At 55.2% G+C, this 27,244-nt stretch overlaps 1 protein-coding gene across 1 annotated transcript in view; it reads right to left on the reverse strand.

Moving 5' to 3' along the window:
• Positions 1-26,370, reverse strand: part of AHCYL1 (adenosylhomocysteinase like 1) — a 444,591-nt gene extending 418,221 nt beyond the window's left edge. Inside the window, exon 1 of the mRNA XM_069632975.1 lies at positions 26,163-26,370. Within this exon, the coding sequence (XP_069489076.1) occupies positions 26,163-26,264 (102 nt within the window). The 5' untranslated portion in view covers positions 26,265-26,370. The remainder of the gene's footprint in view (positions 1-26,162) is intronic.
• Between the last annotated feature and the right edge of the window lie 874 nt (positions 26,371-27,244).

A 27,244-nucleotide genomic window follows, 5' to 3' on the forward strand; every position in this document is an offset into this window, starting at 1 on the left:
TAGGGAACCGGAAGCCTGGAACCAGGTTACATCCGATGTCTTCCATTTCACTCCACCAACCAGAGTCTCCTCCTCTGATCCCTTTGAATGAGCCCAGTTTCCCCGGGGGTGTCCCTCCCACAGAGAGAGAACCCTCCAAGCTAAACCGCTGGCCTGGATGGCTCGTGCTACTGTGGCAGTGATGGGCCCTTATATTGGTGAAACCTTGGCTCAAAGAGCGCCCACTCAGGATGGGCACTGCCTCTACCTGAAGCTATACCACCACCGTTGGTAAATAAACACAGGCACACCGTCTCTGTAGGCAAATGTGGTAATGTGCGCTGACATTCAATTCTAAAGTTTCATGTTTCATAGAACCTGTTTGCGTGACATATGTTGAGGCCTGCGCCATGAGCCCTCAGCGGGTGCGGCTTACAATGTTTGACCCCAGAACAAGGACTTGCAGGTGGTCAACAGGGATGACCTTACACTCAAGACCATTGGAGCAGAGTTGAACGTTGAGAAGTGGCAGGCGAGAAGACCAGTGGTGACCCCTGGGGCTGATGCCTTGGACGGCTGGCACACAGCCACTACCCTCCGACCAGAAGCCCTTCTACCCCAGCCTCAATCTGGGATGCAGGCTTCGCATCTCTTAAAGCTCCATGCAGGGCCGGAGGGTGGAGTGGGAAGCCTGGGTGAAGGTGGCCCCCGGGCAATGTTTGGAGGTGATGCCAGTGGGACAGAGGAAAGTGGCAGTAGGTTCCCCGAGTCCTAGGCCATAGAGGTGGTACGGCAAAGACGCAGGACTGACTGCGCTATCCCACACACAGCGGCACGAAGTGGATGCATTCTGTGAGGCACAGTGTGAGGAGCCAGGCTGTGTGAGTGGGGGGGGGGGCAGGTGGTGAAGGACATCAAGCCCACACATACGCATACATGGGGGGCCGCTCTCTCGAAGCGCCACCCTGGCGAGTAGAAATTAACTGAGAGGGCCCCTCCCATAGAAGAGCACCTACCGCAGGGGTCATAGCATGTGATCCTTAGAAACTGCTGGGGCTGGCACGCATACCCTCCTGCGCGGACATTAATGAGCGGGATCAAGACCGCGGGGCACAATGGACACAGTGGCAGGCTGCCTACCAACCATTTGGGCCACCCTGGCTAACCGGGTGTTCGGAGGAGAGGAAATCGGCGGTGGGGCGATATAAAGTGAGGGTGTCCACAGTGTCCTAAATGACATGTTGGAAAGTAATGTTGGAACAGTGGTCCCAGTCTGACTCCACAGCCACTGGTGATCCTTGTGAGCAGCACTCTAATACTGGGCTGGGGCGAAACCGATAGACAGCCTGGGGGGGTCCAGGAAGGAAGATACTGCAGGTAAACTGTGTTGGTCAGTGTGTACAATAGGTTCTGTTTAAGTGTATGGACGAACTACCAATCCCCCCGTTGGCGCCATATATCACCCAAGTCCCATGCGTTTTGTTATCAGGAAACCAGGATAGTGGCTTCTCGCCACTTAGCAAATCTATGCCCCCCTCCCAACCGCCCCAACTGGTCTAGAGTGGGGGAAAGGATGTAGCCGCCCCCCCTACTGCCTGGTGGCAGGCAGCAGGTCAGAGCAAAAGTACCCTGGCCTACATTGGGACGGGTAGTAAGAGAGCTGGCCAATGGGATGTGGTGCGACATTATGTAAGCCTACAGAGCTGGCCAATGGGATGCGGTGGGACATCATGTAAGCCTACAGAGCTGGCCAATGGGATGTGGTGCGACATTATGTAAGCCTACAGAGCTGGCCAATGGGATGCGGTGGGACATCATGTAAGCCTACAGAGCTGGCCAATGGGATGCGGTGGGACATCATGTAAGCCTACAGAGCTGGCCAATGGGATACGGAGGGACATCATGTAAGCTTACAGAGCTGGCCAATGGGATGCGGTGGGACATCATGTAAGCCTACAGAGCTGGTCAATGGGATGCGGTGGGACATCATGTAAGCCTACAGAGCTGGCCAATGAGATGCGGTGGGACATCCTGTAAGCCTACAGAGCGAGCCAACGGGATGCGGTGGGACATCATGTAAGCCTACAGAGCTGGCCAATGGGATTGCGGCGGGACATCATGTAAGCGTACATCCTGCAATATGGCTGCTGGAGAGCTCAGTGGCCTTCATGTCTTCTTCAGCCTGATAGAGCAAAGCCTTTTCCTTACCCCATATCTAATCGGAATCACCAGGTAGAGCAGATCGCCCTCTAGATCTTAGGGGGCGGGCGGGGTAAGCCTTTGTTCACAGGTAGGGGGCGGAAGCTACCAGCCAGGCATCCAAAGTCACTCGCCCCACGCATGCAGCACACCACTTCTTAATTGTCAAGAGTCAATTATAACTCACCAATAAATAGTGGCGAGTACACATTTGAAGGCCTGGAAAAACAAAAAACATAAAATACTTCCGGAGCACAGTGCTGCAGGCTTTGGATACAGATATAGCGCCTCCTGCGTGCAGACAACTCTACTGTGAGTGGCTCCTACAGTCTGGACTATGTGCCGCCGGTGGTGCACCAGATAGGATTTGGAATTGGGAGTAGTTTACTCTCCGTTTTTTAAAGTTGAGAGAGAAATGATATTTTAGGGAGTAAAACAGTAAGTCCCTTTCCCGACTGTATAAGCGAGTACAGGTATGTTTCAGCCAGACAAGAGAAGCGCGTTGCAATCATTATTCCTTTTCACCTCTTTGGGTCAGGCATTCGCAGTAGTGCTTTCTTCCTCTGGCACTACTGGTCCGAACACACCCATGGAGCTGTGTGGGAAAGCAGGGGCACCAGCTAAAGGTTTTCCTTTTTTTGTTGGGAGTATCTGTAATCCCTATTTTTTTTTTGGCGGGGGGGGGGGGCATGAGCCAATTTTTAGGAAGTAAAAGTGGCCAATACACCCCTTATCTGTAGGGCGGTGTCGCACAGAAACCTACCTCTAGAAGATGGAAGTGGACTTGACCTTTGAACTGCAGGAAAAACCGTTTTGGTAAATCAAGAGTGCCTGTGTGTGTATGCGGGCTAGTGATTGCACCCGGAAACAGTGTCCATTAGCCCCTAACCTTCAGCATGTGTGCGCTAAATACATGTTCTCAGAATCCTAGCCCAGAATCCATGTTTGCAGGCCCCCACCGAAGAATCAGTCTTTGCAAGATGCTAACCCCCGGGTCATCATTTATAAGACCAATTCTAGAACGAATGTTAGCCTAATCCTTTCCCAGGACCTGGATTTGCATACATGCAGCTTTCCAGTCACACGCGTGCTAGAGCGGGATCCGAGATCCAGTGCATCATAGGCTATGAACAGAAATAAAAGTCCAAGAGCGCCTAGACAGTGACTTCAAGGCGGCTGAAGCAACTCTGCCAGGCGTCCGGGAGCTCCCGCGTGGATGTTTGCCTGTTGCTTGTGTCCAGTTGATGGACTCTGTGTAGCGGTAAGGTGCCTTTTACACTCTCTTGCCGGTATCTTGTTCACGTCCATACATGGATTGGTGGTTGCTGGGGTCCATGCAGTCTGCGTTTGATTTTTGGTTGCTTAGCCCGGCAGGAACAGCGCTACGTCGAAGGAAGGCCTTCAGCCGTTGAATGAAGCCACTGCAGGCTGTAGCCAGTCCACGACGTCTTCTCTGCAGGCCACAGAGCAGGGCGACGGCAGCTGGAGCCTCGGATTTCAGTGGCTTTCTTTGCGATGTGGAACGGCTCAGGCTTTGGAGGTGAGTGAGGGTGCATGGTGCAGGCGGGGTGGGCTATGGCTCAGAAATATTATTGTGTTGCAAGGAAGATGGTGAAATGTTGCTAGAATCCCAGAGCTGAGGTTCTTAGGGGCGCTGGGCCTGCAGCTGCACCAAAGGTTTGTCAGTTGAAGGGTTTGGTGAAGTGTTAGGCTTTGCTCAAGGTGGCCGCGTGGCCACAAATGTGCAGTTTTTCTGTCAGATTAATAGACCTTCCAAATGTAATGGCCTCACAAGATAAGGGAGACACTAACTCACTACCGTGTAATCTAGTGCAGAACGTCCTTCTAGAGAGTGAAATGGCACTGGGCGGGTGAGTAGTGAGGAGACATGGGGTGTGGAGCGAAGCGAGTGGACTCAGGAGCGGGGGGGGCAAGAGTGAGCGGGTCAGAGGGGATTCATTTTGCTACAACACACCGAACTCGCCAGATACATTGGGTTTCTCCCAAAAACCTTTCTTGCAAACTGGGCCAGCTTGAGAATAGGCTGGAGGGACTCTAAAGAGTGACCTGTGAAAAGGGGTTCCTTCAAAAGCGAACGTGTTGCTAAAAGCCCCAATGCAATACTGTGCATGGAAACGGACATGCATGTGCTGCAAAGAACCACAGAGCACCCCGGCATTAATTATGGGCAGCAAAGAAAAGACAATATAATCCATCACAATGGGATGGGACGCCATGGCTGGGAGAGCGGGCGGCCTGTGCAAGCCTCACTGCCGCGCGCTTCTTGCCTCCGCTACACCCTGGTCTACCATTCCACCTGTGGAATAAGTATTCTGTGCACCCCCAAAACAAGGGGGTGTCCCTTCCTTCCCGAAGCCCCCCAGAAGTCACTGCAGAGTGACCAAGGGCCCAATGAAAAAGTGGCCCACAATGGGAAATGGTCAATCGCTACTTTTCCAGGCAGACAGTTTGAATACTTCCTAAGGAGGGCGCGGGTAAAACCTGTTGCAAAGAGTGCATTTTGAAGCATATTTGATTATTAACACAAATTCCAATGACCAACTGTGCAGTGCAGTTATATTATCAAACGGACAGATGTTTTAAAAATAATTGACCGAATTTGACACAAAACCCAGGCCCACTCTACTATGCTTAGCCGGCTCTTGGGCATGGCCCTGCTGCCCTAAAGGTTAGCCCGAGCCTTGGTAACTAGCAAGGTCAGCGATCAAAAAAATGGAAAGGCTTGAATTCCTTCACAGAAAGTATTGCTACTATTCATGTACAGCAAAGGAAAAGCCCAGGAAAAGATATGGATTTGAAGGCTGTTCCACTCTTCTTTAGGCGTCAGACATTTGATATAGATCTCTCATTTGGTCTGTCGTGGGGATGCAGAGTGGTCGAACCTCTGACCTGTCACATCACAAAAGCAGATGACTACACATGAATAATGAACACTGCTCGTCATACGTGCATTCAGAAGGATTGACAAATAATGTACATTTCAATGGAGCCATATAATAGAGGGGTACCGCGGGGTGCCTACTGCGGGAGATTGGTCAAGATGCAGGTGGGAGTAGGGAAGAGCGCTCTGTTGGCGATTGTTTGTGGTACACGTCAGTGTGAGTGGGGAGAGCATATTGTATGCAATTGTTTGTGGCACAGGTGTGAGCAGGGAGAGCATATTGTATGGGATTGTGATACAGGTGTGAGTAGGGAGAGCATCTTGTATGCGTTTGTGGTACAGGTGTGACTAGGGAGAGCATAATGTATGCGATTGTGGTACAGGTGTGAGCAGGAAGAGGATATTTTATGCAATTGCTTGTGGTACAGATGTGAGTAGGGAGAGCATATTGTATGGAAGTGTTTGTGGCACAGGTGTGAGCAGGGAGAGCATATTGTATGCGATTGCTTGTGGCACAGGTGTGAGTAGGGAGAGCATATTGTATGGAAGTGTTTGTGGTACAGGTGTGAGTAGGGAGAGCATCTTGTATGGAAGTGTTTGTGGTACAGGTGTGAGCAGGGAGAGCATATTGTATGCGATTGTGATACAGGTGTGAGTAGGGAGAGCATCTTGTATGCGTTTGTGGTACAGGTGTGAGTAGGGAGAGCATATTGCATGCGATTGTTTGTGGTACAGGTGTGAGTAGGGAGAGCATATTGTATGCGATTGTGGTACAGGTGTGAGCAGGAAGAGGATATTTTATGCAATTGTTTGTGGTACAGGTGTGAGTAGGGAGAGCATATTGTATGCGATTGTGGTACAGGTGTGAGTAGGGAGAGAATATTGTATGCAATTGTTTGTGGCACAGGTGTGAGCAGGGAGAGCATATTGTATGGAAGTGTTTGTGGTACAGGTGTGAGCAGGGAGAGCATATTGTATGCGTTTGTGGTACAGGTGTGACTAGGGAGAGCATATTACATGCGATTGTTTGTGGTACAGGTGTGAGTAGGGAGAGCATATTGTATGCGATTGTGGTACAGGTGTGAGCAGGAAGAGGATATTTTATGCAATTGTTTGTGGTACAGGTGTGAGTAGGGAGAGCATATTGTATGCGATTGTGGTACAGGTGTGAGTAGGGAGAGAATATTGTATGCGATTGCTTGTGGTACAGATGTGAGTAGGGAGAGAATATTGTATGCGATTGTGATACAGGTGTGAGTAGGGAGAGCATCTTGTATGCGTTTGTTGTACAGGTGTGAGTAGGGAGAGCATATTGTATGCAATTGTTTGTGGCACAGGTGTGAGCAGGGAGAGCATATTGTATGCGATTGCTTGTGGTACAGATGTGAGTAGGGAGAGCATATTGTATGGAAGTGTTTGTGGTACAGGTGTGAGCAGGGAGAGCATATTGTATGCAATTGTGGTACAGGTGTGAGTAGGGAGAGAATATTGTATGCGATTGCTTGTGGTACAGATGTGAGTAGGGAGAGAATATTGTATGCGATTGTGATACAGGTGTGAGTAGGGAGAGCATCTTGTATGCGTTTGTGGTACAGGTGTGAGCAGGGAGAGCATATTGTATGCAATTGTTTGTGGCACAGGTGTGAGCAGGGAGAGCATATTGTATGCGATTGCTTGTGGTACAGATGTGAGTAGGGAGAGCATATTGTATGGAAGTGTTTGTGGTACAGGTGTGAGCAGGGAGAGCATATTGTATGCAATTGCTTGTGGCACAGGTGTGAGTAGGGAGAGCATCTTGTATGGAAGTGTTTGTGGTACAGGTGTGAGCAGGGAGAGCATATTGTATGCGATTGTGATACAGGTGTGAGTAGGGAGAGCATCTTGTATGCGTTTGTGGTACAGGTGTGAGTAGGGAGAGCATATTGCATGTGATTGTTTGTGGTACAGGTGTGAGTAGGGAGAGCATATTGTATGCGATTGTGGTACAGGTGTGAGCAGGAAGAGGATATTTTATGCAATTGTTTGTGGTACAGGTGTGAGTAGGGAGAGCATATTGTATGCGATTGTGGTACAGGTGTGAGTAGGGAGAGAATATTGTATGCAATTGTTTGTGGCACAGGTGTGAGCAGGGAGAGCATATTGTATGCGATTGCTTGTGGTACAGATGTGAGTAGGGAGAGCATATTGTATGGAAGTGTTTGTGGTACAGGTGTGAGCAGGGAGAGCATATTGTATGCGATTGTGATACAGGTGTGAGTAGGGAGAGCATCTTGTATGCGTTTGTGGTACAGGTGTGACTAGGGAGAGCATATTACATGCGATTATTTGTGGTACAGGTGTGAGTAGGGAGAGCATATTGTATGCGATTGTGGTACAGGTGTGAGCAGGAAGAGGATATTTTATGCAATTGTTTGTGGTACAGGTGTGAGTAGGGAGAGCATATTGTATGCGATTGTGGTACAGGTGTGAGTAGGGAGAGAATATTGTATGCAATTGTTTGTGGCACAGGTGTGAGCAGGGAGACCATATTGTATGCGATTGCTTGTGGTACAGATGTGAGTAGGGAGAGAATATTGTATGCAATTGTATGTGATACAGGTGTGAGTAGGGAGAGCATATTGTATGCGATTGCTTGTGGTACAGATGTGAGTAGGGAGAGAATATTGTATGCAATTGTTTGTGGCACAGGTGTGAGCAGGGAGAGCATATTGTATGCGATTGCTTGTGGTACAGATGTGAGTAGGGAGAGCATATTGTATGGAAGTGTTTGTGGTACAGGTGTGAGCAGGGAGAGCATATTGTATGCGATTGCTTGTGGTACAGATGTGAGTAGGGAGAGAATATTGTATGCAATTGTATGTGATACAGGTGTGAGTAGGGAGAGCATATTGTATGCGATTGTGATACAGGTGTGAGTAGGGAGAGCATCTTGTATGCGTTTGTGGTACAGGTGTGAGTAGGGAGAGCATATTGCATGCAATTATGGTACAGGTGTGAGTAGGGAGAGCATATTGTATGCGATTGTGGTACAGGTGTGAGCAGGAAGAGGATATTTTATGCAATTGTTTGTGGTACAGGTGTGAGTAGGGAGAGCATATTGTATGCGATTGTGGTACAGGTGTGAGTAGGGAGAGAATATTGTATGCAATTGTATGTGGTACAGACAGGTGCGAGTAGGGAGAGCATATTGTATGCGATTTTGATACAGGAGTGAGCAGGGAGAGCATATTGTATGCAATTCTTTGTGGTACATGTGTGAGCAGGGAGAGGATATTGTATGCGATTGGGTTACAGGTATGTGTAGGGAGAGGATATTGTATGCAATTGCTGGTGGTACAGACAGGTGTGAGCAGGGAGAGCATATTGTATGCGATTGTGATACAGGTGTGAGTAGGGAGAGCATCTTGTATGCGTTTGTGGTACAGGTGTGTGTAGGGAGAGCATATTGCATGCGATTGTTTGTGGTACAGGTGTGAGTAGGGAGAGCATAATGTATGCGATTGTGGTACAGGTGTGAGCAGGAAGAGGATATTTTATGCAATTGTTTGTGGTACAGGTGTGAGTAGGGAGAGCATATTGTATGCGATTGTGGTACAGGTGTGAGTAGGGAGAGAATATTGTATGCAATTGTTTGTGGCACAGGTGTGAGCAGGGAGAGCATATTGTATGCGATTGTTTGTGGTACAGGTGTGAGTAGGGAGAGCATATTGTATGCGATTGTGGTACAGGTGTGAGCAGGAAGAGGATATTTTATGCAAATGTTTGTGGTACAGGTGTGAGTAGGGAGAGCATATTGTATGCGATTGTGGTACAGGTGTGAGTAGGGAGAGAATATTGTATGCAATTGTTTGTGGCACAGGTGTGAGCAGGGAGAGCATATTGTATGCGATTGCTTGTGGTACAGATGTGAGTAGGGAGAGCATATTGTATGGAAGTGTTTGTGGTACAGGTGTGAGCAGGGAGAGCATATTGTATGCGATTGCTTGTGGTACAGATGTGAGTAGGGAGAGAATATTGTATGCAATTGTATGTGATACAGGTGTGAGCAGGGAGAGCATATTGTATGCGATTGCTTGTGGTACAGATGTGAGTAGGGAGAGCATATTGTATGGAAGTGTTTGTGGTACAGGTGTGAGCAGGGAGAGCATATTGTATGCGATTGTGATACAGGTGTGAGTAGGGAGAGCATCTTGTATGCGTTTGTGGTACAGGTGTGAGCAGGGAGAGCATATTGCATGCAATTGTGGTACAGGTGTGAGTAGGGAGAGCATATTGTATGCAATGGTTTGGTACAGATGTAAGTAGGGAGAGCATATTATATGCAAGTGTTTGTGGTACATGTGTGAGTAGGGAGAGCATATTGTATGCAATTGGGTTCCAGGTATGAGTAGGGAGAGGATATTGTATGCAATTGTTGGTGGTACAGACAGGTGCGAGTAGGGAGAGCATATTGTATGCGATTTTGATACAGGAGTGAGCAGGGAGAGCATATTGTATGCAATTGTTTGTGGTACATGTGTGAGTAGGGAGAGGATATTGTATGCGATTGGGTTACAGGTATGCGTAGGGAGAGGATATTGTATGCAATTGTTGGTGGTACAGACAGGTGCGAGTAGGGAGAGCATATTGTATGCAATTGTTTGTAGTAGAGGTGTGAGTAGGGAGAGCATATTGTATGCAATTGTTTGTGGTACACGTGAGAATAGGGAGAGCATATTGTATGTGATTGTTTGTGGTAGAGGTGTGAGTAGGGCGAGCATATTGTATGCGATTGTTTGTGGTACAGGTGTGAGTAGGGAGAGCATATTGTGAGCAATTGTTTGTGGTACAAGTGTGAGTAGGGAGAGCATATTGTATGCGATTTTGATACACGAGTGAGCAGGGAGAGCATATTGTATGCAATTGTTTGTAGTAGAGGTGTGAGTAGGGAGAGCATATTGTATGTAACTGAATGAAAATAAAATTAAAAAATATATAAATTGTATGCAATTGTTTGTGGTAGAGGTGTTAGTAGGGAGAGCATATTGTAAGCAATTGTTTGTGGTAGAGGTGTTAGTAGGGAGAGCATATTGTATGCGATTGTTTGTGGTAGAGGTGTGAGTATGGAGAGCATATTGTGAGTGATTGTTTGTGATACAGCTGTGAGTGAGTTCGGAAACCATATTGCATGTGATTGTGGTACAGGTGTGGGTAGAGAGTGTGCATTGTCGGAGAAGGTTTGTGATACAGATATGCGTAGAGAGAAGGTATTGCTGGTAATTGTTTGTGATACAAGTGTGGGTAGAAAGAGTGATTGTTTGCGATTGTGATATGAGTAGAGACAGTGCACTGTCAACCAAACGTTGTAATACATGTGTGGAGAGAGAGCATATTGTCGGCAAACATTTGTGATACTGGTGTACAGGTTTGAGGAGAAAGAACTATTTGTTTTTCTTTTTATTAGTTTTCTGAGTCAACTGGTCAACTGGTGTCACAACAGATGTCAAAATAGTATGGGACACTGTATCCTAAGGCAGACTCTACCCTATGAGGCACTCTATCTACCCTATGGTGTACTCTATCCTAAGGGAGAGTCTACCCTAAGGGAGACTCTACCCTAAGGGACACAAAATCCTATAGGAAACTCTATCCTAGGGGACACTCTATCCTAAAGGACACTCTATTCTTCGGGGGCCACTATCCTAAGGGACACTCTATCCCAAGGGACACTCTATCCTTAGGGATACACTATCACAAGGGACACTATCCTAAGGCACACTCTATCCTAAGGGACACTTTATCCTAAGGGACAATCTACCCTAAGGGACACACTATCCTTAGGGATGCACAATCACAAGGGATACTATCCTAAGGCACACTCTATCCTAAGGGACACACTATCCTAAGAGACACTCTATCCTTAGGGTGACACTATCCTAAGGGACACTCTATCCTTAGAGACACACTATCACAAGGGACACACAATCCTAAGGGACACACAATCCTAAGGGACACACACTCCTATGGGACACATTACCCTATGGGACACACTACCCTAAGGGACACTCTACCCTAAGGGACACACTACCCTAAGAGACACACTATCCTAAGGGACACACTACCCTAAGGGACACACTACCCTAAGAGACACACAATCCTAAGGGACACACAATCCTAAGGGACACACTACCCTATGGGACACACTACCCTAAGGGACACTCTACCCTAAGGGACACACTATCACAAGGGACACACTATCACAAGGGACACACTATCACAAGGGACACACAATCCTAAGGGACACACTACCCTATGGGACACACTACCCTATGGGACACACTACCCTAAGGGACACTCTACCCTAAGGGACACTCTACCCTAAGGGACACACTATCCTAAGGGACACACTATCCTAAGGGACACACTATCCTAAGGGAAACTCTACCCTAAGGGACAAACTATCCTAAGGGATACACTATCACAAGGGACACTAACCTAAGGCACACTCTATCCTAAGAGACAATCTACCCTAAGGGACACACTACCCTAAGGGACACACTATCCTAAGGGACACACTATCCTAAAGGAGACTCTACCCTAAGAGACACACTATCCTAAGGGACACACTATGCTAAGGGAGACTCTACCCCAAGGGAGACTCTACCCCAAGGGACACACTATCCCAAGGGACACACTATCCCAAGGGACACACTATCCCAAGGGACACACTATCCCAAGGGACACACTATCATGGGCGGCACAGGAATCTTCCCTTACATTACTTGACTCCTCCTTGGAAACTTTGCTAATGTAAGATACAGTCGAAGTTTGATAACTCAAAGAAAAATTTAAAAAGATCATTAAAGCATACACGCCCCAAAAAAACAACGTAATGAAAATGTACTTAAAAGAGATATTGAGGGTACACAAAAGTGTTCATTGTGCATGACAGCTCCCTACACCATGTGCCATGTTATGTTAAAGGTGGCAGTGTTTGGGACAAAGCATTCTATAATGCAGTGAGTGACAGTTGTTGTCACTCACTGCATCAGTTTACCTTAATCAACACTCCAGGGGTTAGGCTTGGCTGGTACCGGCCCGCTAGCCCGAGCTGAGGTAGACACCAGCGATTGGGGGAGAGGTCACCTTTCCCTGGCAACATCGCTGAAAGTATAGAGCTAGCAATAAAGGAACGGTCGAGGGGTTAGGCTTGGCTGGTACCAGCCCGCTAGCCCGAGCTGTGGTAGACACGAGCGATTGGGGGAGGGGTCACCTTTCCCTGGCACCATCGCTGAAGGTACAGAGCTAGCAATAAAGGAATGGTCCAGGGGTTAGGCTTGGCTGGCACCAGCCCGCTAGCCTGAGCTGTGGTAGACACCAGTGATTGGGGGAGGGTTCACCTTTCCCTGGAAACATCGCTGAAGGTACAGAGCTAGCAATAAAGGAACGGTCGAGGGGTTAGGCTTGGCTGGTACCGGCCCACTAGCCTGAGCTGTGGTAGACACGAGCGATTGGGGGAGGGGTCACCTTTCCCTGGCACCATCGCTGAAGGTACAGAGCTAGCAATAAAGGAATGGTCCAGGGGTTAGGCTTGGCTGGCACCAGCCCGCTAGCCTGAGCTGTGGTAGACACCAGTGATTGGGGGAGGGTTCACCTTTCCCTGGAAACATCGCTGAAGGTACAGAGCTAGCAATAAAGGAACGGTCGAGGGGTTAGGCTTGGCTGGTACCAGCCCGCTAGCCCGAGCTGTGGTAGACACGAGCGATTGAGGGAGGGGTCACCTTTCCCTGGAAACATCGCTGTAGGTACAGAGCTAGCAATAAAGGAATGGTCGGCTTGGCTGGTACCGGCCCACTAGCCTGAGCTGTGGTAGACACTAGCGATTGGGGGAGGGGTCACCTTTCCCTGGCACCATCGCTGAAGGTACAGAGCTAGCAATAAAGAAACGGTCCAGGGGTTAGGCTTGGCTGGTACCGGCCCGCTAACCCGAGCTGTGGTAGACACCAGCGATTGGGGGAGGGGTTACCTTTCCCTGGCACCATCGCTGAAGGTACAGAGCTAGCAATAAAGGAACGGTCGAGGGGTTAGGCTTGGCTGGTACCGGCCCGCTAGCCGAAGCTGTGGTAGACACCAGTGATTGGCGGAGGGGGTCACCTTTCCCTGGAAACATTGCTGAAGGTACAGAGCTAGCAATAAAGGAACGGTCAAGGAGTTAGGCTTGGCTGGTACCGGCCCGCTAGCCCGAGCTGTGGTAGACACCAGTGATTGGGGGAGGGGTCACCTTTCCCAGGAAACATTGCTGAAGGTACAGAGCTAGCAATAAAGGAACGGTCGAGGGGTCAGGCTTGGTTGGTACCGGCCCGCTAGTCCGAGCTGTGGTAGACACCAGTGATTGGGGGAGGGGTCACCTTTCCCAGGAAACATTGCTGAAGGTACAGAGCTAGCAATAAAGGAACGGTCGAGGGGTCAGGCTTGGTTGGTACCGGCCCGCTAGCCCGAGGTGAGGTAGACACCAGCGATTGGGGAGGGGTCACATTTCCCTGGCACCATCGCTGAAAGTACAGAGCTAGCAATAAAGGAACGGTCGAGGGGTTAGGCTTGGTTGGTACCAGCCCGCTAGCCTGAGCTGTGGTAGACACGAGCGATTAGGGGAGGGATCATCTTTCCCTGGCACCATCGCTTAAGGTACAGAGCTAGCAATAAAGGAACGGTCGAGGGGTTAGGCTTGGCTGGTACCAGCCCGCTAGCCTGAGCTGTGGTAGACACGAGCGATTGGGGGAGGGGTCACCTTTCCCTGGCACCATCGCTGAAGGTACAGAGCTAGCAATAAAGGAATGGTCCAGGGGTTAGGCTTGGCTGGCACCAGCCCGCTAGCCTGAGCTGTGGTAGACACCAGTGATTGGGGGAGGGTTCACCTTTCCCTGGAAACATCGCTGAAGGTACAGAGCTAGCAATAAAGGAACGGTCGAGGGGTTAGGCTTGGCTGGTACCAGCCCGCTAGCCCGAGCTGTGGTAGACACCAGCGATTGAGGGAGGGGTCACCTTTCCCTGGAAACATCGCTGTAGGTACAGAGCTAGCAATAAAGGAATGGTCGGCTTGGCTGGTACCGGCCCACTAGCCTGAGCTGTGGTAGACACTAGCGATTGGGGGAGGGGTCACCTTTCCCTGGCACCATCGCTGAAGGTACAGAGCTAGCAATAAAGAAACGGTCCAGGGGTTAGGCTTGGCTGGTACCGGCCCGCTAACCCGAGCTGTGGTAGACACCAGCGATTGGGGGAGGGGTTACCTTTCCCTGGCACCATCGCTGAAGGTACAGAGCTAGCAATAAAGGAACGGTCGAGGGGTTAGGCTTGGCTGGTACCGGCCCGCTAGCCGAAGCTGTGGTAGACACCAGTGATTGGCGGAGGGGGTCACCTTTCCCTGGAAACATTGCTGAAGGTACAGAGCTAGCAATAAAGGAACGGTCAAGGAGTTAGGCTTGGCTGGTACCGGCCCGCTAGCCCGAGCTGTGGTAGACACCAGTGATTGGGGGAGGGGTCACCTTTCCCAGGAAACATTGCTGAAGGTACAGAGCTAGCAATAAAGGAACGGTCGAGGGGTCAGGCTTGGTTGGTACCGGCCCGCTAGTCCGAGCTGTGGTAGACACTAGCGATTGGGGGAGGGGTCACCTTTCCCTGGCACCATCGCTGAAGGTACAGAGCTAGCAATAAAGAAACGGTCTAGGGGTTAGGCTTGGCTGGTACGGGCCCGCTAGCCCGAACTGTGGTAGACACCAAAGATTGGGGGACGGTTCACCTTTCCCTGGAAACATTGCTGAAGGTACAGAGCTAGCAATAAAGGAACGGTCGAGGGGTTAGACTTGGCTGGTACCGGCCCGCTAGCCCGAGGTGAGGTAGACACCAGCGATTGGGGAGGGGTCACATTTCCCTGGCACCATCGCTGAAAGTACAGAGCTAGCAATAAAGGAACGGTCGAGGGGTTAGGCTTGGTTGGTACCAGCCCGCTAGCCTGAGCTGTGGTAGACACGAGCGATTAGGGGAGGGATCACCTTTCCCTGGCACCATCGCTTAAGGTACAGAGCTAGCAATAAAGGAACGGTCGAGGGGTTAGGCTTGGCTGGTACCGGCCTGCTAGCCCGAGCTGTGGTAGACACCAGAGATTGGGGGAGGGGTCACCTTTCCCTGGCACCATCGCTGAAGGTACCGAGCTAGCAATACAGGAACGGTCCCAAGGCAGTATGAGTCTATAGACGAGTGCACTTCCTTGGGTGTATGGGGGAGGGTTGCTGTAGTGTTGGGGTCCAGGTGAAGTTCTGGCAGGTGTTTGCGCATTGTAGCCGTGTTCTGGGCCTGCCCAGGAAAGCACACGTCTTGGGGTTGCTGGCTTACGACACGGGAGACCTGCTTGCTTTTTGCTACTTTGGCGCGAGGAGGGGGGCAGTATTTCCCAGGAGTGCTGTGTTTATTTTGGAGCTTGTTTTTAAGTACATTTGGGGGATGGTCTTGGAGGCGGGTCTATTAGTTCTCCCAGAAGTGCTTTGGAAATACTCAACAGATGGAGGACTGTGCCGAGTGGTGGTCTAGAGGTGCTTGTCATGGGCATCCCAGGAGGTTTCACTTTTTGGGGGGCTTTGCTCACAGCGCGCAGTAGCAGAGCTTGTGGGGGGTACTTCGTGATGACTAAAGGTGTCTCCTGATTTGACCACTTTCTTGGACACCTTGGCGGTGGTGTTACTGGAGAAAGTGGCTCTCTGGAGGGGTTCAGGAATCCTAGGGGCTTTGGTCTCCGTGCCCCGTAAGGGAGGCAGTTGGTGCTCTGCAAATGTCCTGTGGTAGCACACCTTCTTGGGTCCAGGCTACATCTGTTCATCCCAGAGGCGTGCTTGGGGAGTTTGCTACCAACACAGATTATTTTCCGACTGCCTATACCCCTTCCCCAGAACCCCTCCATGGTACTCAGATTCACCACCATGTCAGCCACGCCCACTCTCGCTTTTTTCTCCCTTGTTCTCTGATCGAAATGGTATTTTCGGTTTTCAGGCAATTTTGGTAACTTTCGTTCCGTTTTTTTCCAGGCAAGAGGTGCAGCCTTTACTCAAATACCAGCTGATGAACGTGAGGGTAAAAGACTGGAGGAGCCCTCACCCATGTGGGGGTGATCTGTGTGAAAGTCAGTCTGAGGAACTCCCCTCTGGGGAGGCCAACGAGAAGGGTCGGCCTGGAGCGGCAGTGGATCTATGAACACTCTCCTACTCAGGGTCATTCGTGAACCCCGGCGGAGGTAGGGGGAGTCTGAGTGGAGGCGGGGCAGGGTGGACACCTTCTGTGTGGCTTTGGTGAGCCCGGGTGGAGGTAGGGGGAGTCTGAGTGAAGGCGGGGCAGGGTGGACACCTTCTGTGGGGCTTTGGTGAGCCCGGGTGGAGGTAGAGGGAGTCTGAGTGAAGGCGGGGTGGACACCTTCTGTGGAGATTTTGTGAGCCTGGGTGGAGGTAGGGGGAGTCTGTGTGAGGGAAGGGCAGGGTGGACACCTTCTGTGTGGCTTTGGTGAGCCCGGGTGGAGGTAGGGGGAGTCTGAGTGAAGGCAGGGCAGGGTGGACACCTTCTGTGGGGCTTTGGTGAGCCTGGGTGGAGGTAGGGGGAGTCTGAGTGAAGGCGGGGTGGACACCTTCTGTGGAGATTTTGTGAGCCTGGGTGGAGGTAGGGGGAGTCTGAGTGAAGGCAGGGCAGGGTGGACACCTTCTGTGGGGCTTTGGTGAGCCTGGGTGGAGGTAGGGGGAGTCTGAGTGAAGGCGGGGTGGACACCTTTTGTGGAGATTTTGTGAGCCTGGGTGGAGGTAGGGGGAGTCTGAGTGAGGGAAGGGCAGGGTGGACACCTTCTGTGGAGCTTTGGTGAACCCCGGCGGAGGTAGGGGGAGTCTGAGTGAAGGCGGGGTGGACACCTTCTGTGGAGATTTTGTGAGCCTGGGTGGAGGTAGGGGGAGTCTGAGTGAGGGAAGGGCAGGGTGGACACTTTCTGTGGAGCTTTGGTGAACCCCGGTGGGGGTAGGTGGAGTCTGAGTGAAGGCGGGGTGGACACCTTCTGTGGGGCTTTGGTGGACCTGGGCAAGGGTAGGGGAGTCTGAGTGGAGGCAGGGCAGGCTGGACACCTTCTGTGGGGCTTTGGTGAGCCCCGGAAGAGGTAGGGGGAGTCTGAGTGAAGGCAGGGCAGGGTGGACACCTTCTGTGGGGCTTTGGTGAGCCCCGGAAGAGGTATGGGGAGTCTGAGTGAAGGCTTGGCAGGGTGGACACCTTCTGTGGGGCTTTGGTGAGCCCCGGAAGAGGTAGGGGGAGTCTGAGTGAAGGCAGGGTGGACACCTTCTGTGGAGAATTTGTGAGCCTGGGTGGAGGTAGGGGGAGTCTGAGTGAGGGAAGGGCAGGGTGGACACCTTCTGTGGGGCTTTGGTGAGCCCCGGAAGAGGTAGGGGGAGTCTGAGTGAGGGAAGGGCGGGGTGGACACCTTCTGTGGAGCTTTGGTGAACCCCGGTGGGGGTAGGTGGAGTCTGAGTGATAGCGGGGTGGACACCTTCTGTGGGGCTTTGGTGGACCTGGACAAGGGTAGGGGGAGTCTGAGTGAGGGAAGGGCAGGGTGGACACCTTCTGTGGGGCTTTGGTGAGCCCCGGAAGAGGTATGGGGAGTCTGAGTGAAGGCTTGGCAGGGTGGACACCTTCTGTGGAGATTTTGTGAGCCTGGGTGGAGGTAGGGGGAGTCTGAGTGAAGGCAGGGTGGACACCTTCTGTGGAGATTTTGTGAGCCTGGGTGGGGGTAGGTGGAGTCTGAGTGAAGGCGGGGTGGACACCTTCTGTGGAGATTTTGTGAGCCCTGGTGGAGGTAGGGGGAGTCTGAGTGGAGGCTGGGCAGGCTGGACACCTTCTGTGGGGCTTTGGTGAGTCCGGGTGGAGGTAGGGGGAGTCTGAGTGGAGGCTGGGCAGGCTGGACACCTTCTGTGGGGCTTTGGTGAGCCCGGTTGGAGGTAGGGAGAGTCTGAGTGGAGGCTGGGCAGGCTGGACACCTTCTGTGGGGCTTTGGTGAGCCCTGGTGGAGGTAGGGGGTAGTCTGAGTGAAGGCAGGGCAGGGTGGACACCTTCTGTGGGGCTTTGGTGAGCCTGGGTGGAGGTAGGGGGAGTCTGAGTCGAGGCTGGGCAGGCTGGACACCTTCTGTGGGGCTTTGGTGAGCCCGGGTGGAGGTAGGGGGAGTCTGAGTGGAGGCTGGGCAGGCTGGACACCTTCTGTGGGGCTTTGGTGAGCCCGGGTGGAGGTAGGGGGGAGTCTGAGAGAGGGAAGGGCAGGCTGGACACCTTCTGTGGAGCTTTGGTGAACCCCGGTGGGGGTAGGTGGAATCTGAGTGAAGGCGGGGTGGAAACCTTCTGTGGGGCTTTGGTGAACCCCGGTGGGGGTAGGTGGAATCTGAGTGAAGGCGGGGTGGACACCTTCTGTGGGGCTTTGGTGGACCTGGGCAAGGGTAGGGGAGTCTGAGTGAAGGCAGGGTGGACACCTTCTGTGGAGATTTTGTGAGCCCGGGTGGAGGTAGGGGGAGTCGGAGTGGAGGCTGGGCAGACTGGACACCTTCTGTGGGGCTTTGGTGAGCCCGGGTGGAGGTTGGGCAGGCTGGACACCTTCTGTGGGGCTTTGGTGAGCCTGGGTGGAGGTAGCGGGGAGTCTGAGTGGAGGCAGGGCAGGGTGGACACCGTCTGTAAGCCTTTGGTGAGCCTGGGTGGAGGTAGGGGGGAGTCTGAGTGGAGGCAGGGCAGGGTGGACACCGTCTGTGGGCCTTTGGTGAGCCTGGGTGGAGGTAGGGAGAGTCTGAGTGGAGGCAGGGCAGGGTGGACACCCTCTGTGGGGCTTTGGTGAGCCTGGATGGAGGTAGGGGGAGTCTGAGTGGAGGCAGGGCAGGGTGGACACCTTCTGTGTGGCTTTGGTGAGCCCTGGTGGAGGTAAGGGGAGTCTGAATGGAGGCAGGGCAGGGTGGACACCTTCTGTGGCGCTTTGGTGAGCCCCAGCGGAGGTAGGGGGTCTGAGTGAGGGCAGGGCAGGGTGGACACCCTCTGTGGGGCTTTGGTGAGCCCGGGTGGAGGTAGGGGGAGTCTGAGTGGAGGCTGGGCAGAGTGGACACCCTCTGTGGGGCTTTGGTGAGCCCCAGCGGAGGTAGGGGGGAGTCTGAGTGGAGGCAGGGCAGGGTGGACACCTTCTGTGGGGCTTTGGTGAGCCTGGGTGGAGGTAGGGGGAGTCTGAGTGAGGGAAGGGCAGGGTGGACACCTTCTGTGGAGCTTTGGTGAACCCCGGTTGGGGTAGGTGGAATCTGAGTGAAGGCGGGGTGGACACCTTCTGTGGGGCTTTGGTGGACCTGGGCAAGGGTAGGGGAGTCTGAGTGAAGGCAGGGTGGACACCTTCTGTGGAGATTTTGTGAGCCCGGGTGGAGGTCGGGGGAGTCGGAGTGGAGGCTGGACACCTTCTGTGGGGCTTTGGTGAGCCCGGGTGGAGGTAGGGGGAGTCTGAGTGGAGGCTGGGCAGGCTGGACACCTTCTGTGGGGCTTTGGTGAGCCCGGGTGGAGGTTGGGCAGGCTGGACACCTTCTGTGGGGCTTTGGTGAGCCCGGGCGGAGGTAGGGGGAGTCTGAGTGGAGGCAGGGCAGGGTGGACACCTTCTGTGTGGCTTTGGTGAGCCCTGGTGGAGGTAAGGGGAGTCTGAGTGGAGGCAGGGCAGGGTGGACACCTTCTGTGGCGCTTTGGTGAGCCCCGGCGGAGGTAGGGGGTCTGAGTGAGGGCAGGGTGGACACCCTCTGTGGGGCTTTGGTGAGCCCGGGTGGAGATAGGGGGAGTCTGAGTGGAGGCTGGGCAGGGTGGACACCCTCTGTGGGGCTTTGGTGAGCCCCAGCGGAGGTAGGGGGAGTCTGAGTGGAGGCAGGGCAGGGTGGACACCTTCTGTGGGGCTTTGGTGAGCCTGGGTGGAGGTAGGGGGAGTCTGAGTGAGGGAAGGGCAGGGTGCACACCTTCTGTGGAGATTTTGTGAGCCTGGGTGGAGGTAGGGGGAGTCTGAGTGAGGGAAGGGCAGGGTGGACACCTTCTGTGGAGATTTTGTGAGCCTGGGTGGAGGTAGGGGGAGTCTGAGTGAGGAAAGGGCAGGATGGACACCTTCTGTGGAGCTTTGGTGAACCCCGGTGGGGGTAGGTGGAGTCTGAGTGAAGGCGGGGTGGACACCTTCTGTGGAGATTTTGTGAGCCCTGGTGGAGATAGGGGGAGTCTGAGTGGAGGCTGGGCAGGCTGGACACCTTCTGTGGGGCTTTGGTGAGCCCGGGTGGAGGTAGGGGGAGTCTGAGTGGAGGCTGGGCAGGCTGGACACCTTCTGTGGGGCTTTGGTGAGCCCGGGTGGAGGTAGGGGGAGTCTGAGTGGAGGTTGGGCAGGCTGGACACCTTCTGTGGGGCTTTGGTGAGCCCGGGTGGAGGTAGGGGGGAGTCAGAGAGGGAAGGGCAGGGTGGACACCTTCTGTGGAGCTTTGGTGAACCCCGGTGGGGGTAGGTGGAGTCTGAGTGAAGGCGGGGTGGACACCTTCTGTGGGGCTTTGGTGGACCTGGGCAAGGGTAGGGGAGTGAGTGAAGGCAGGGTGGACACCTTCTGTGGAGATTTTGTGAGCCCGGGTGGAGGTAGGGGGAGTCGGAGTGGAGGCTGGGCAGGCTGGACACCTTCTGTGGGGCTTTGGTGAGCCCGGGTGGAGGTAGGGGGAGTCTGAGTGGAGGCTGGACATCTTCTGTGGGGCTTTGGTGAGCCCGGGTGGAGGTTGGGCAGGCTGGACACCTTCTGTGGGGCTTTGGTGAGCCCTGGTGGAGGTAAGGGGAGTCTGAGTGGAGGCAGGGCAGGGTGGACACCTTCTGTGGCGCTTTGGTGAGCCCCGGCGGAGGTAGGGGGTCTGAGTGAGGGCAGGGTGGACACCCTCTGTGGGGCTTTGGTGAGCCCGGGTGGAGATAGGGGGAGTCTGAGTGGAGGCTGGGCAGGGTGGACACCCTCTGTGGGGCTTTGGTGAGCCCCAGCGGAGGTAGGGGGAGTCTGAGTGGAGGCAGGGCAGGGTGGACACCTTCTGTGGGGCTTTGGTGAGCCTGGGTGGAGGTAGGGGGAGTCTGAGTGAGGGAAGGGCAGGGTGCACACCTTCTGTGGAGATTTTGTGAGCCTGGGTGGAGGTAGGGGGAGTCTGAGTGAGGAAAGGGCAGGATGGACACCTTCTGTGGAGCTTTGGTGAACCCCGGTGGGGGTAGGTGGAGTCTGAGTGAAGGCGGGGTGGACACCTTCTGTGGAGATTTTGTGGGCCCTGGTGGAGATAGGGGGAGTCTGAGTGGAGGCTGGGCAGGCTGGACACCTTCTGTGGGGCTTTGGTGAGCCCGGGTGGAGGTAGGGGGAGTCTGAGTGGAGGCTGGGCAGGCTGGACACCTTCTGTGGGGCTTTGGTGAGCCCGGGTGGAGGTAGGGGGAGTCTGAGTGGAGGTTGGGCAGGCTGGACACCTTCTGTGGGGCTTTGGTGAGCCCGGGTGGAGGTAGGGGGGAGTCTGAGAGAGGGAAGGGCAGGGTGGACACCTTCTGTGGAGCTTTGGTGAACCCCGGTGGGGGTAGGGGGAGTCGGAGTGGAGGCTGGGCAGGCTGGACACCTTCTGTGGGGCTTTGGTGAGCCCGGGTGGAGGTAGGGGGAGTCCGAGTGGAGGCTGGACATCTTCTGTGGGGCTTTGGTGAGCCCGGGTGGAGGTTGGGCAGGCTGGACACCTTCTGTGGGGCTTTGGTGAGCCCGGGTGGAGGTAGGGGGAGTCTGAGTGGAGGCAGGGCAGGGTGGACACCCTCTGTGGGGCTTTGGTGAACCCTGGCGGAGGTAGGGGGGAGTCTGAGTGGAGGCTGGGCAGGGTGGACACCTTCTGTGGGGCTTTGGTGAGCCTGGGTGGAGGTAGGGGGAGTCTGAGTGGAGGCAGGGCGGACACCCTCTGTGGGGCTTTGGTGAGCCTGGGTGGAGGTAGGGGGGGTCTGAGTGGAGGCAGGGCAGGGTGGACACCCTCTGTGGGGCTTTGGTGAGCCTGGGTGGAGGTAGGGGGAGTCTGAGTGGAGGCAGGGCAGGGTGGACACCTTCTGTATGGCTTTGGTGAGCCCGGGTGGAGGTAAGGGGAGTCTGAGTGGAGGCAGGGCAGGGTGGACACCTTCTGTGGGGCTTTGGTGAGCCCTGGCGGAGGTAGGGGGACTCTGAGTGGAGGCAGGGCAAGGTGGACACCCTCTGTGGGGCTTTGGTGAGCCCGGGTGGAGGTAGGGGGAGTCTGAGTGGAGGCAGGGCAGGGTGGACACCCTCTGTGGGGCTTTGGTGAGCCCGGGTGGAGGTAGGGGGAGTCTGAGTGGAGGCAGGGCAGGGTGTACACCCTCTGTGGGGCTTTGGTGAACTGTATTGATTAAGTAACGTTGAGCACCATCCCTTTGCAGGTGCTTCACGTGGGAGCAAAGAGACTCATGAGAAGGTTGAAGAGAGATTATAATGTGACAGGAACGGAGCACAGAGCGGGTGAACATCAGAAAAGTGAAGGAGGTGTCAGGGATCTCAGTGACTGTGATGCAAGTCACAGAACATACAAGAACTTAGAGTAATTAGAATAAGGTGAAGGTCAGATAATGTAGAGGGTGGGGTCTGAGGGGACAGAGGCACTCACCTTCATGGGGGTTGGTGTGTGGTGAACTGAAGGGGCACACACCTTCTTGGGGGGAGTTGGTAAGCCCTCGCCAGAGGTGGTTCTGTGTGTAGCTCTCTAAGGGCTTACAATACCTTGTGGGTGCAGGTTAGACCTTAGCTGGAGGGAATCTGTGGAGGGGCGGGCCCTGTCTGGGGAGGGGGGAGGAGTTCTCAGAGACACTCACCTTTTTGGGGGCTTTCACTAAGCGATAGTTCTAGGGGATCTGTAGAGGACAGGGGCTGCAATCACCTCCTTGTATATCGTTGAGCCGGGTTCTGTGCTTCCCTCACCTTCTGGGGGCTTTTAGGGAACTGGAGGATGGGGCTGTGGAGGGATCCCCGGTGCACTCACCTTGGGGGGGTGCTAATCACTTTCTTTGTGGGGGTGAATCTGTTTCAATGTAGAGTCTGGGGGGGATACTGCCACAGTTGGGGGGATGTGTGTGATGGTGGGCTGTGTGGGGAGGGGTCCCTGGTGCATTCTACTTCTGGGGGCTCTCACTGGGGGTGGGGCAGTCTGGTGTAGACTATTGGGGGGTCTATGTGATGGTGGGGCTGTGGGGGGGTTCCTTGGTGCATTCTACTTCTGGGGGCTCTTACTGGGGGTGGAGCAGTTTGGATGTAGGGTATTGGGGGGTCTGTGTGATGGTGGGGCTCCCTGGTGCACTCACCTTCTGGGGGCTCTCACTGGGGGTGGAGCAGTTTGGATGTAGGGTATAGGGGGGGTCTGTGTGATGGTGGGGCTGTGGGGAGGGGTCCCTGGTGCACTCACCTTCTGGGGGCTCTCGCTGGGGGTGGATCAGTCTGGGTGTAGACTATTGGGGGGGGGTCTATGTGATGGTGGGGCTGTGGGGGGGGTCCCTGGTGCACTCACCTTCTGGGGGCTCTCACTGGGGGTGCAGCAGTTTTGGTGTAGGGTATTGGGGGGTCTGTGTGATGGTGGGGCTGTGGGGGGGGTCGCTGGTGCACTCACCTTCTGGGGGCTCTCACTGAGGGTGGAGCAGTCTGGGTGTAGGGTATTGGGGGGGTCTATGTGATGGTGGGGTTGTGGGGGGGTCCCCGGTGCACTCTCCTTCTGGGGGCTCTCACTGGGGGTGGAGCAGTCTGGTGTAGACTATTGGGGGGGTCTATGTGATGGTGGGGTTGTGGGTGGGGTCCCTGGTGCACTCCCCTTCTGGGGGCTCTCACTGGGGGTGGAGCAGTCTGGGTGTAGGGTATTGGGGGGGGTTGTGGGGGGGTCCCTGGTGCACTCTCCTTCTGGGGGCTCTCACTGGGGGTGGGGCAGTCTGGGTGTAGACTATTGGGGGGGGTCTATGTGATGGTGGGGTTGTGGGGGGGGGGTCCCTGGTGCACTCTCGTTCTGGGGGCTCTCACTGGGGGTGCAGCAGTCTGGGTGCAGGGTATTGGGGGGGTTCCCTGGTGCACTCTCCTTCTGGGGGCTCTCACTGGGGGTGGAGCAGTCTGGTGTAGACTATTGGAGGGTCTATGTGATGGTGGGGTTGTGGGGGGGGTCCCCGGTGCACTCTCCTTCTGGGGGCTCTCACTGGGGGTGGAGCAGTCTGGTGTAGACTATTGGGGGGGTCTATGTGATGGTGGGGTTGTGGGGGTCCCTGGTGCACTCTCCTTCTGGGGGCTCTCACTGGGGGTGGAGCAGTCTGGGTGCAAGGTATTGGGGGGGTCCCTGGTGCACTCTCCTTCTGGGGGCTCTCACTGGGGGTGCAGCAGTCTGGGTGCAGGGTATTGGGGGGGTGCCTGGTGCACTCTCCTTCTGGGGGCTCTCACTGGGGGTGCAGCAGTTTGGATGTAGGGTATTGGGGGGGTCTGTGTGAAGGTGGGGTTGTGGGGGTCCCTGGTGCACTCTCCTTCTGGGGGCTCTCACTGGGGGTGGAGCAGTCTGGGTGCAGGGTATTGGGGGGGTCCCTGGTGCACTCTCCTCCTGGGGGCTCTCACTGGGGGTGCAGCAGTTTGGATGTAGGGTATTGGGGGGTCTGTGTGATGGTGGGGCTTTGGGGGGGTCCCTGGTGCACTCTCCTTCTGGGGGCTCTCGCTGGGGGTGGAGCAGTTTGGATGTAGGGTATTGGGGGGTCTGTGTGATGGTGGGGCTTTGGGGGGGTCCCTGGTGCACTCTCCTTCTGGGGGTTCTCACTGGGGGTGCAGCAGTCTGGGTGCAGGGTATTGGGGGGGTTGTGGGGGGGTCCCTGGTGCACTCTCCTTCTGGGGGCTCTCACTGGGGTGGAGCAGTCTGGTGTAGACTATTGGGGGGTCTATGTGATGGTGGGGTTGTGGGGGTCCCTGGTGCACTCTCCTTCTGGGGGCTCTCACTGGGGGTGGAGCAGTCTGGGTGCAGGGTATTGGGGGGGTCCCTGGTGCACTCTCCTTCTGGGGGCTCTCACTGGGGGTGCAGCAGTCTGGGTGCAGGGTATTGGGGGGGTCCCTGGTGCACTCTCCTTCTGGGGGCTCTCACTGGGGGTGCAGCAGTTTGGATGTAGGGTATTGGGGGGGTCTGTGTGAAGGTGGGGTTGTGGGGGTCCCTGGTGCACTCTCCTTCTGGGGGCTCTCACTGGGGGTGGAGCAGTCTGGGTGCAGGGTATTGGGGGGGTCCCTGGTGCACTCTCCTTCTGGGGGCTCTCACTGGGGGTGCAGCAGTCTGGGTGCAGGGTATTGGGGGGGTCCCTGGTGCACTCTCCTTCTGGGGGCTCTCACTGGGGGTGCAGCAGTTTGGATGTAGGGTATTGGGGGGGTCTGTGTGAAGGTGGGGTTGTGGGGGTCCCTGGTGCACTCTCCTTCTGGGGGCTCTCACTGGGGGTGGAGCAGTCTGGGTGCAGGGTATTGGGGGGGTCCCTGGTGCACTCTCCTCCTGGGGGCTCTCACTGGGGGTGCAGCAGTCTGGGTGCAGGGTATTGGGGGGGTCCCTGGTGCACTCTCCTTCTGGGGGCTCTCACTGGGGGTGCAGCAGTTTGGATGTAGGGTATTGGGGGGGTCTGTGTGAAGGTGGGGTTGTGGGGGTCCCTGGTGCACTCTCCTTCTGGGGGCTCTCACTGGGGGTGGAGCAGTCTGGGTGCAGGGTATTGGGGGGGTCCCTGGTGCACTCTCCTCCTGGGGGCTCTCACTGGGGGTGCAGCAGTTTGGATGTAGGGTATTGGGGGGTCTGTGTGATGGTGGGGCTTTGGGGGGGTCCCTGGTGCACTCTCCTTCTGGGGGCTCTCGCTGGGGGTGGAGCAGTTTGGATGTAGGGTATTGGGGGGTCTGTGTGATGGTGGGGCTTTGGGGGGGTCCCTGGTGCACTCTCCTTCTGGGGGCTCTCACTGGGGGTGGAGCAGTCTGTGTGTAGGGTATTGGGGGGGATCTGTGTGCGGGGGAGGGGCGCTCGCGCGCGCTCACCTTCTTGGGGGCTTTGGTCACGGTGGCCATGAAGGAGCGCCGCCTGGACTCCTCCATCTCTTTGGTGAGCTTCTCCTCCTCGGGGGCGGTAGAGATCGACATCTTGGGGTGCGGGATCAGGAGGCACCTGCGGCTCCACTTCCTGCCCCGGCGGCGGCGCGAGTCCCTGTCACCAGCGCGAGCTCCGGCAACTGTCACCCAGCCTGACGCGGGCCACGCCCCCGGGCGCGCGGGCCACGCCCCCAGGTAGCACGGGGCACGCCCCCAGGTAGCGCGGGCCACGCCTCCGGGAGTGCAGGCCCGCCCCAAGAAGCGGAAGCCCCGCCCACAAAAGCGCAGGCCCCGCCATCTGCAGGGAAGCCGCGCCTTCTCGAGTAGGTCAACGTCCGCTGCGACCACGCCCTCCTCTGCGCATACCCCGCCCTCTCAAGCACATTCCGCTCATTCTGCGGAACTTGCCGCGCCCACTTCTGGAAAAGGCCACGCCCACCCTGGCGCAGCACTGTCATGTACCGGCATTGGATCACGCCTCAGCCTCGCCTCCCTCATCGAGCCACGCCCCCAATTCAGACCAGTTCCACTTTTTAGAATGAGACTCCGCCTCTTTCCGAGTATCTACCGCCCACAGGGTCCGCCCATTGAACAGCTGACCAGAGGTCCCAGCCAATCAGCACTCAGCTGCGAGCGCCACTACGTCCCGTTGCCCGTCGGCTGCTTGCTTCCTTAGCCCCGCCCCTTGCCCTTGACTCTTCTACTCACGCAGTCCCCCTTGCGAGCCACTTCTGTACTCGGCCCCGCCCCCTCCTGCACGGCCGCCCGGCCCCGCCCCCTCTGTCATTCTTTCACTGCAGAGACCGGGTTGCGGCACTCGCGCCCCGCGTGACCCGGACGTCAAACAGACTTCATCGCGTACGTCAGGTACTGGACGGCGCCTCACAGCCTGTGACGCAGAACCAGAAATGAACGACGTAGCGTGTGACGTTTTAATCCTCTGCGCCCCTCTTCCTCGTCCCAGTACTTACCGGTGCTGGCACTCCCAGACTGAAGCTGTAGCCATGCTCGTCTCTGGTCTTTGGAAACAG

This window comes from Ambystoma mexicanum, chromosome 13 (genome assembly GCF_040938575.1).
Source record: "Ambystoma mexicanum isolate Mex_15411 chromosome 13, UKY_AmexF1_1, whole genome shotgun sequence".
In the NCBI taxonomy this organism is placed as follows: Eukaryota; Metazoa; Chordata; class Amphibia; order Caudata; family Ambystomatidae; genus Ambystoma; species Ambystoma mexicanum.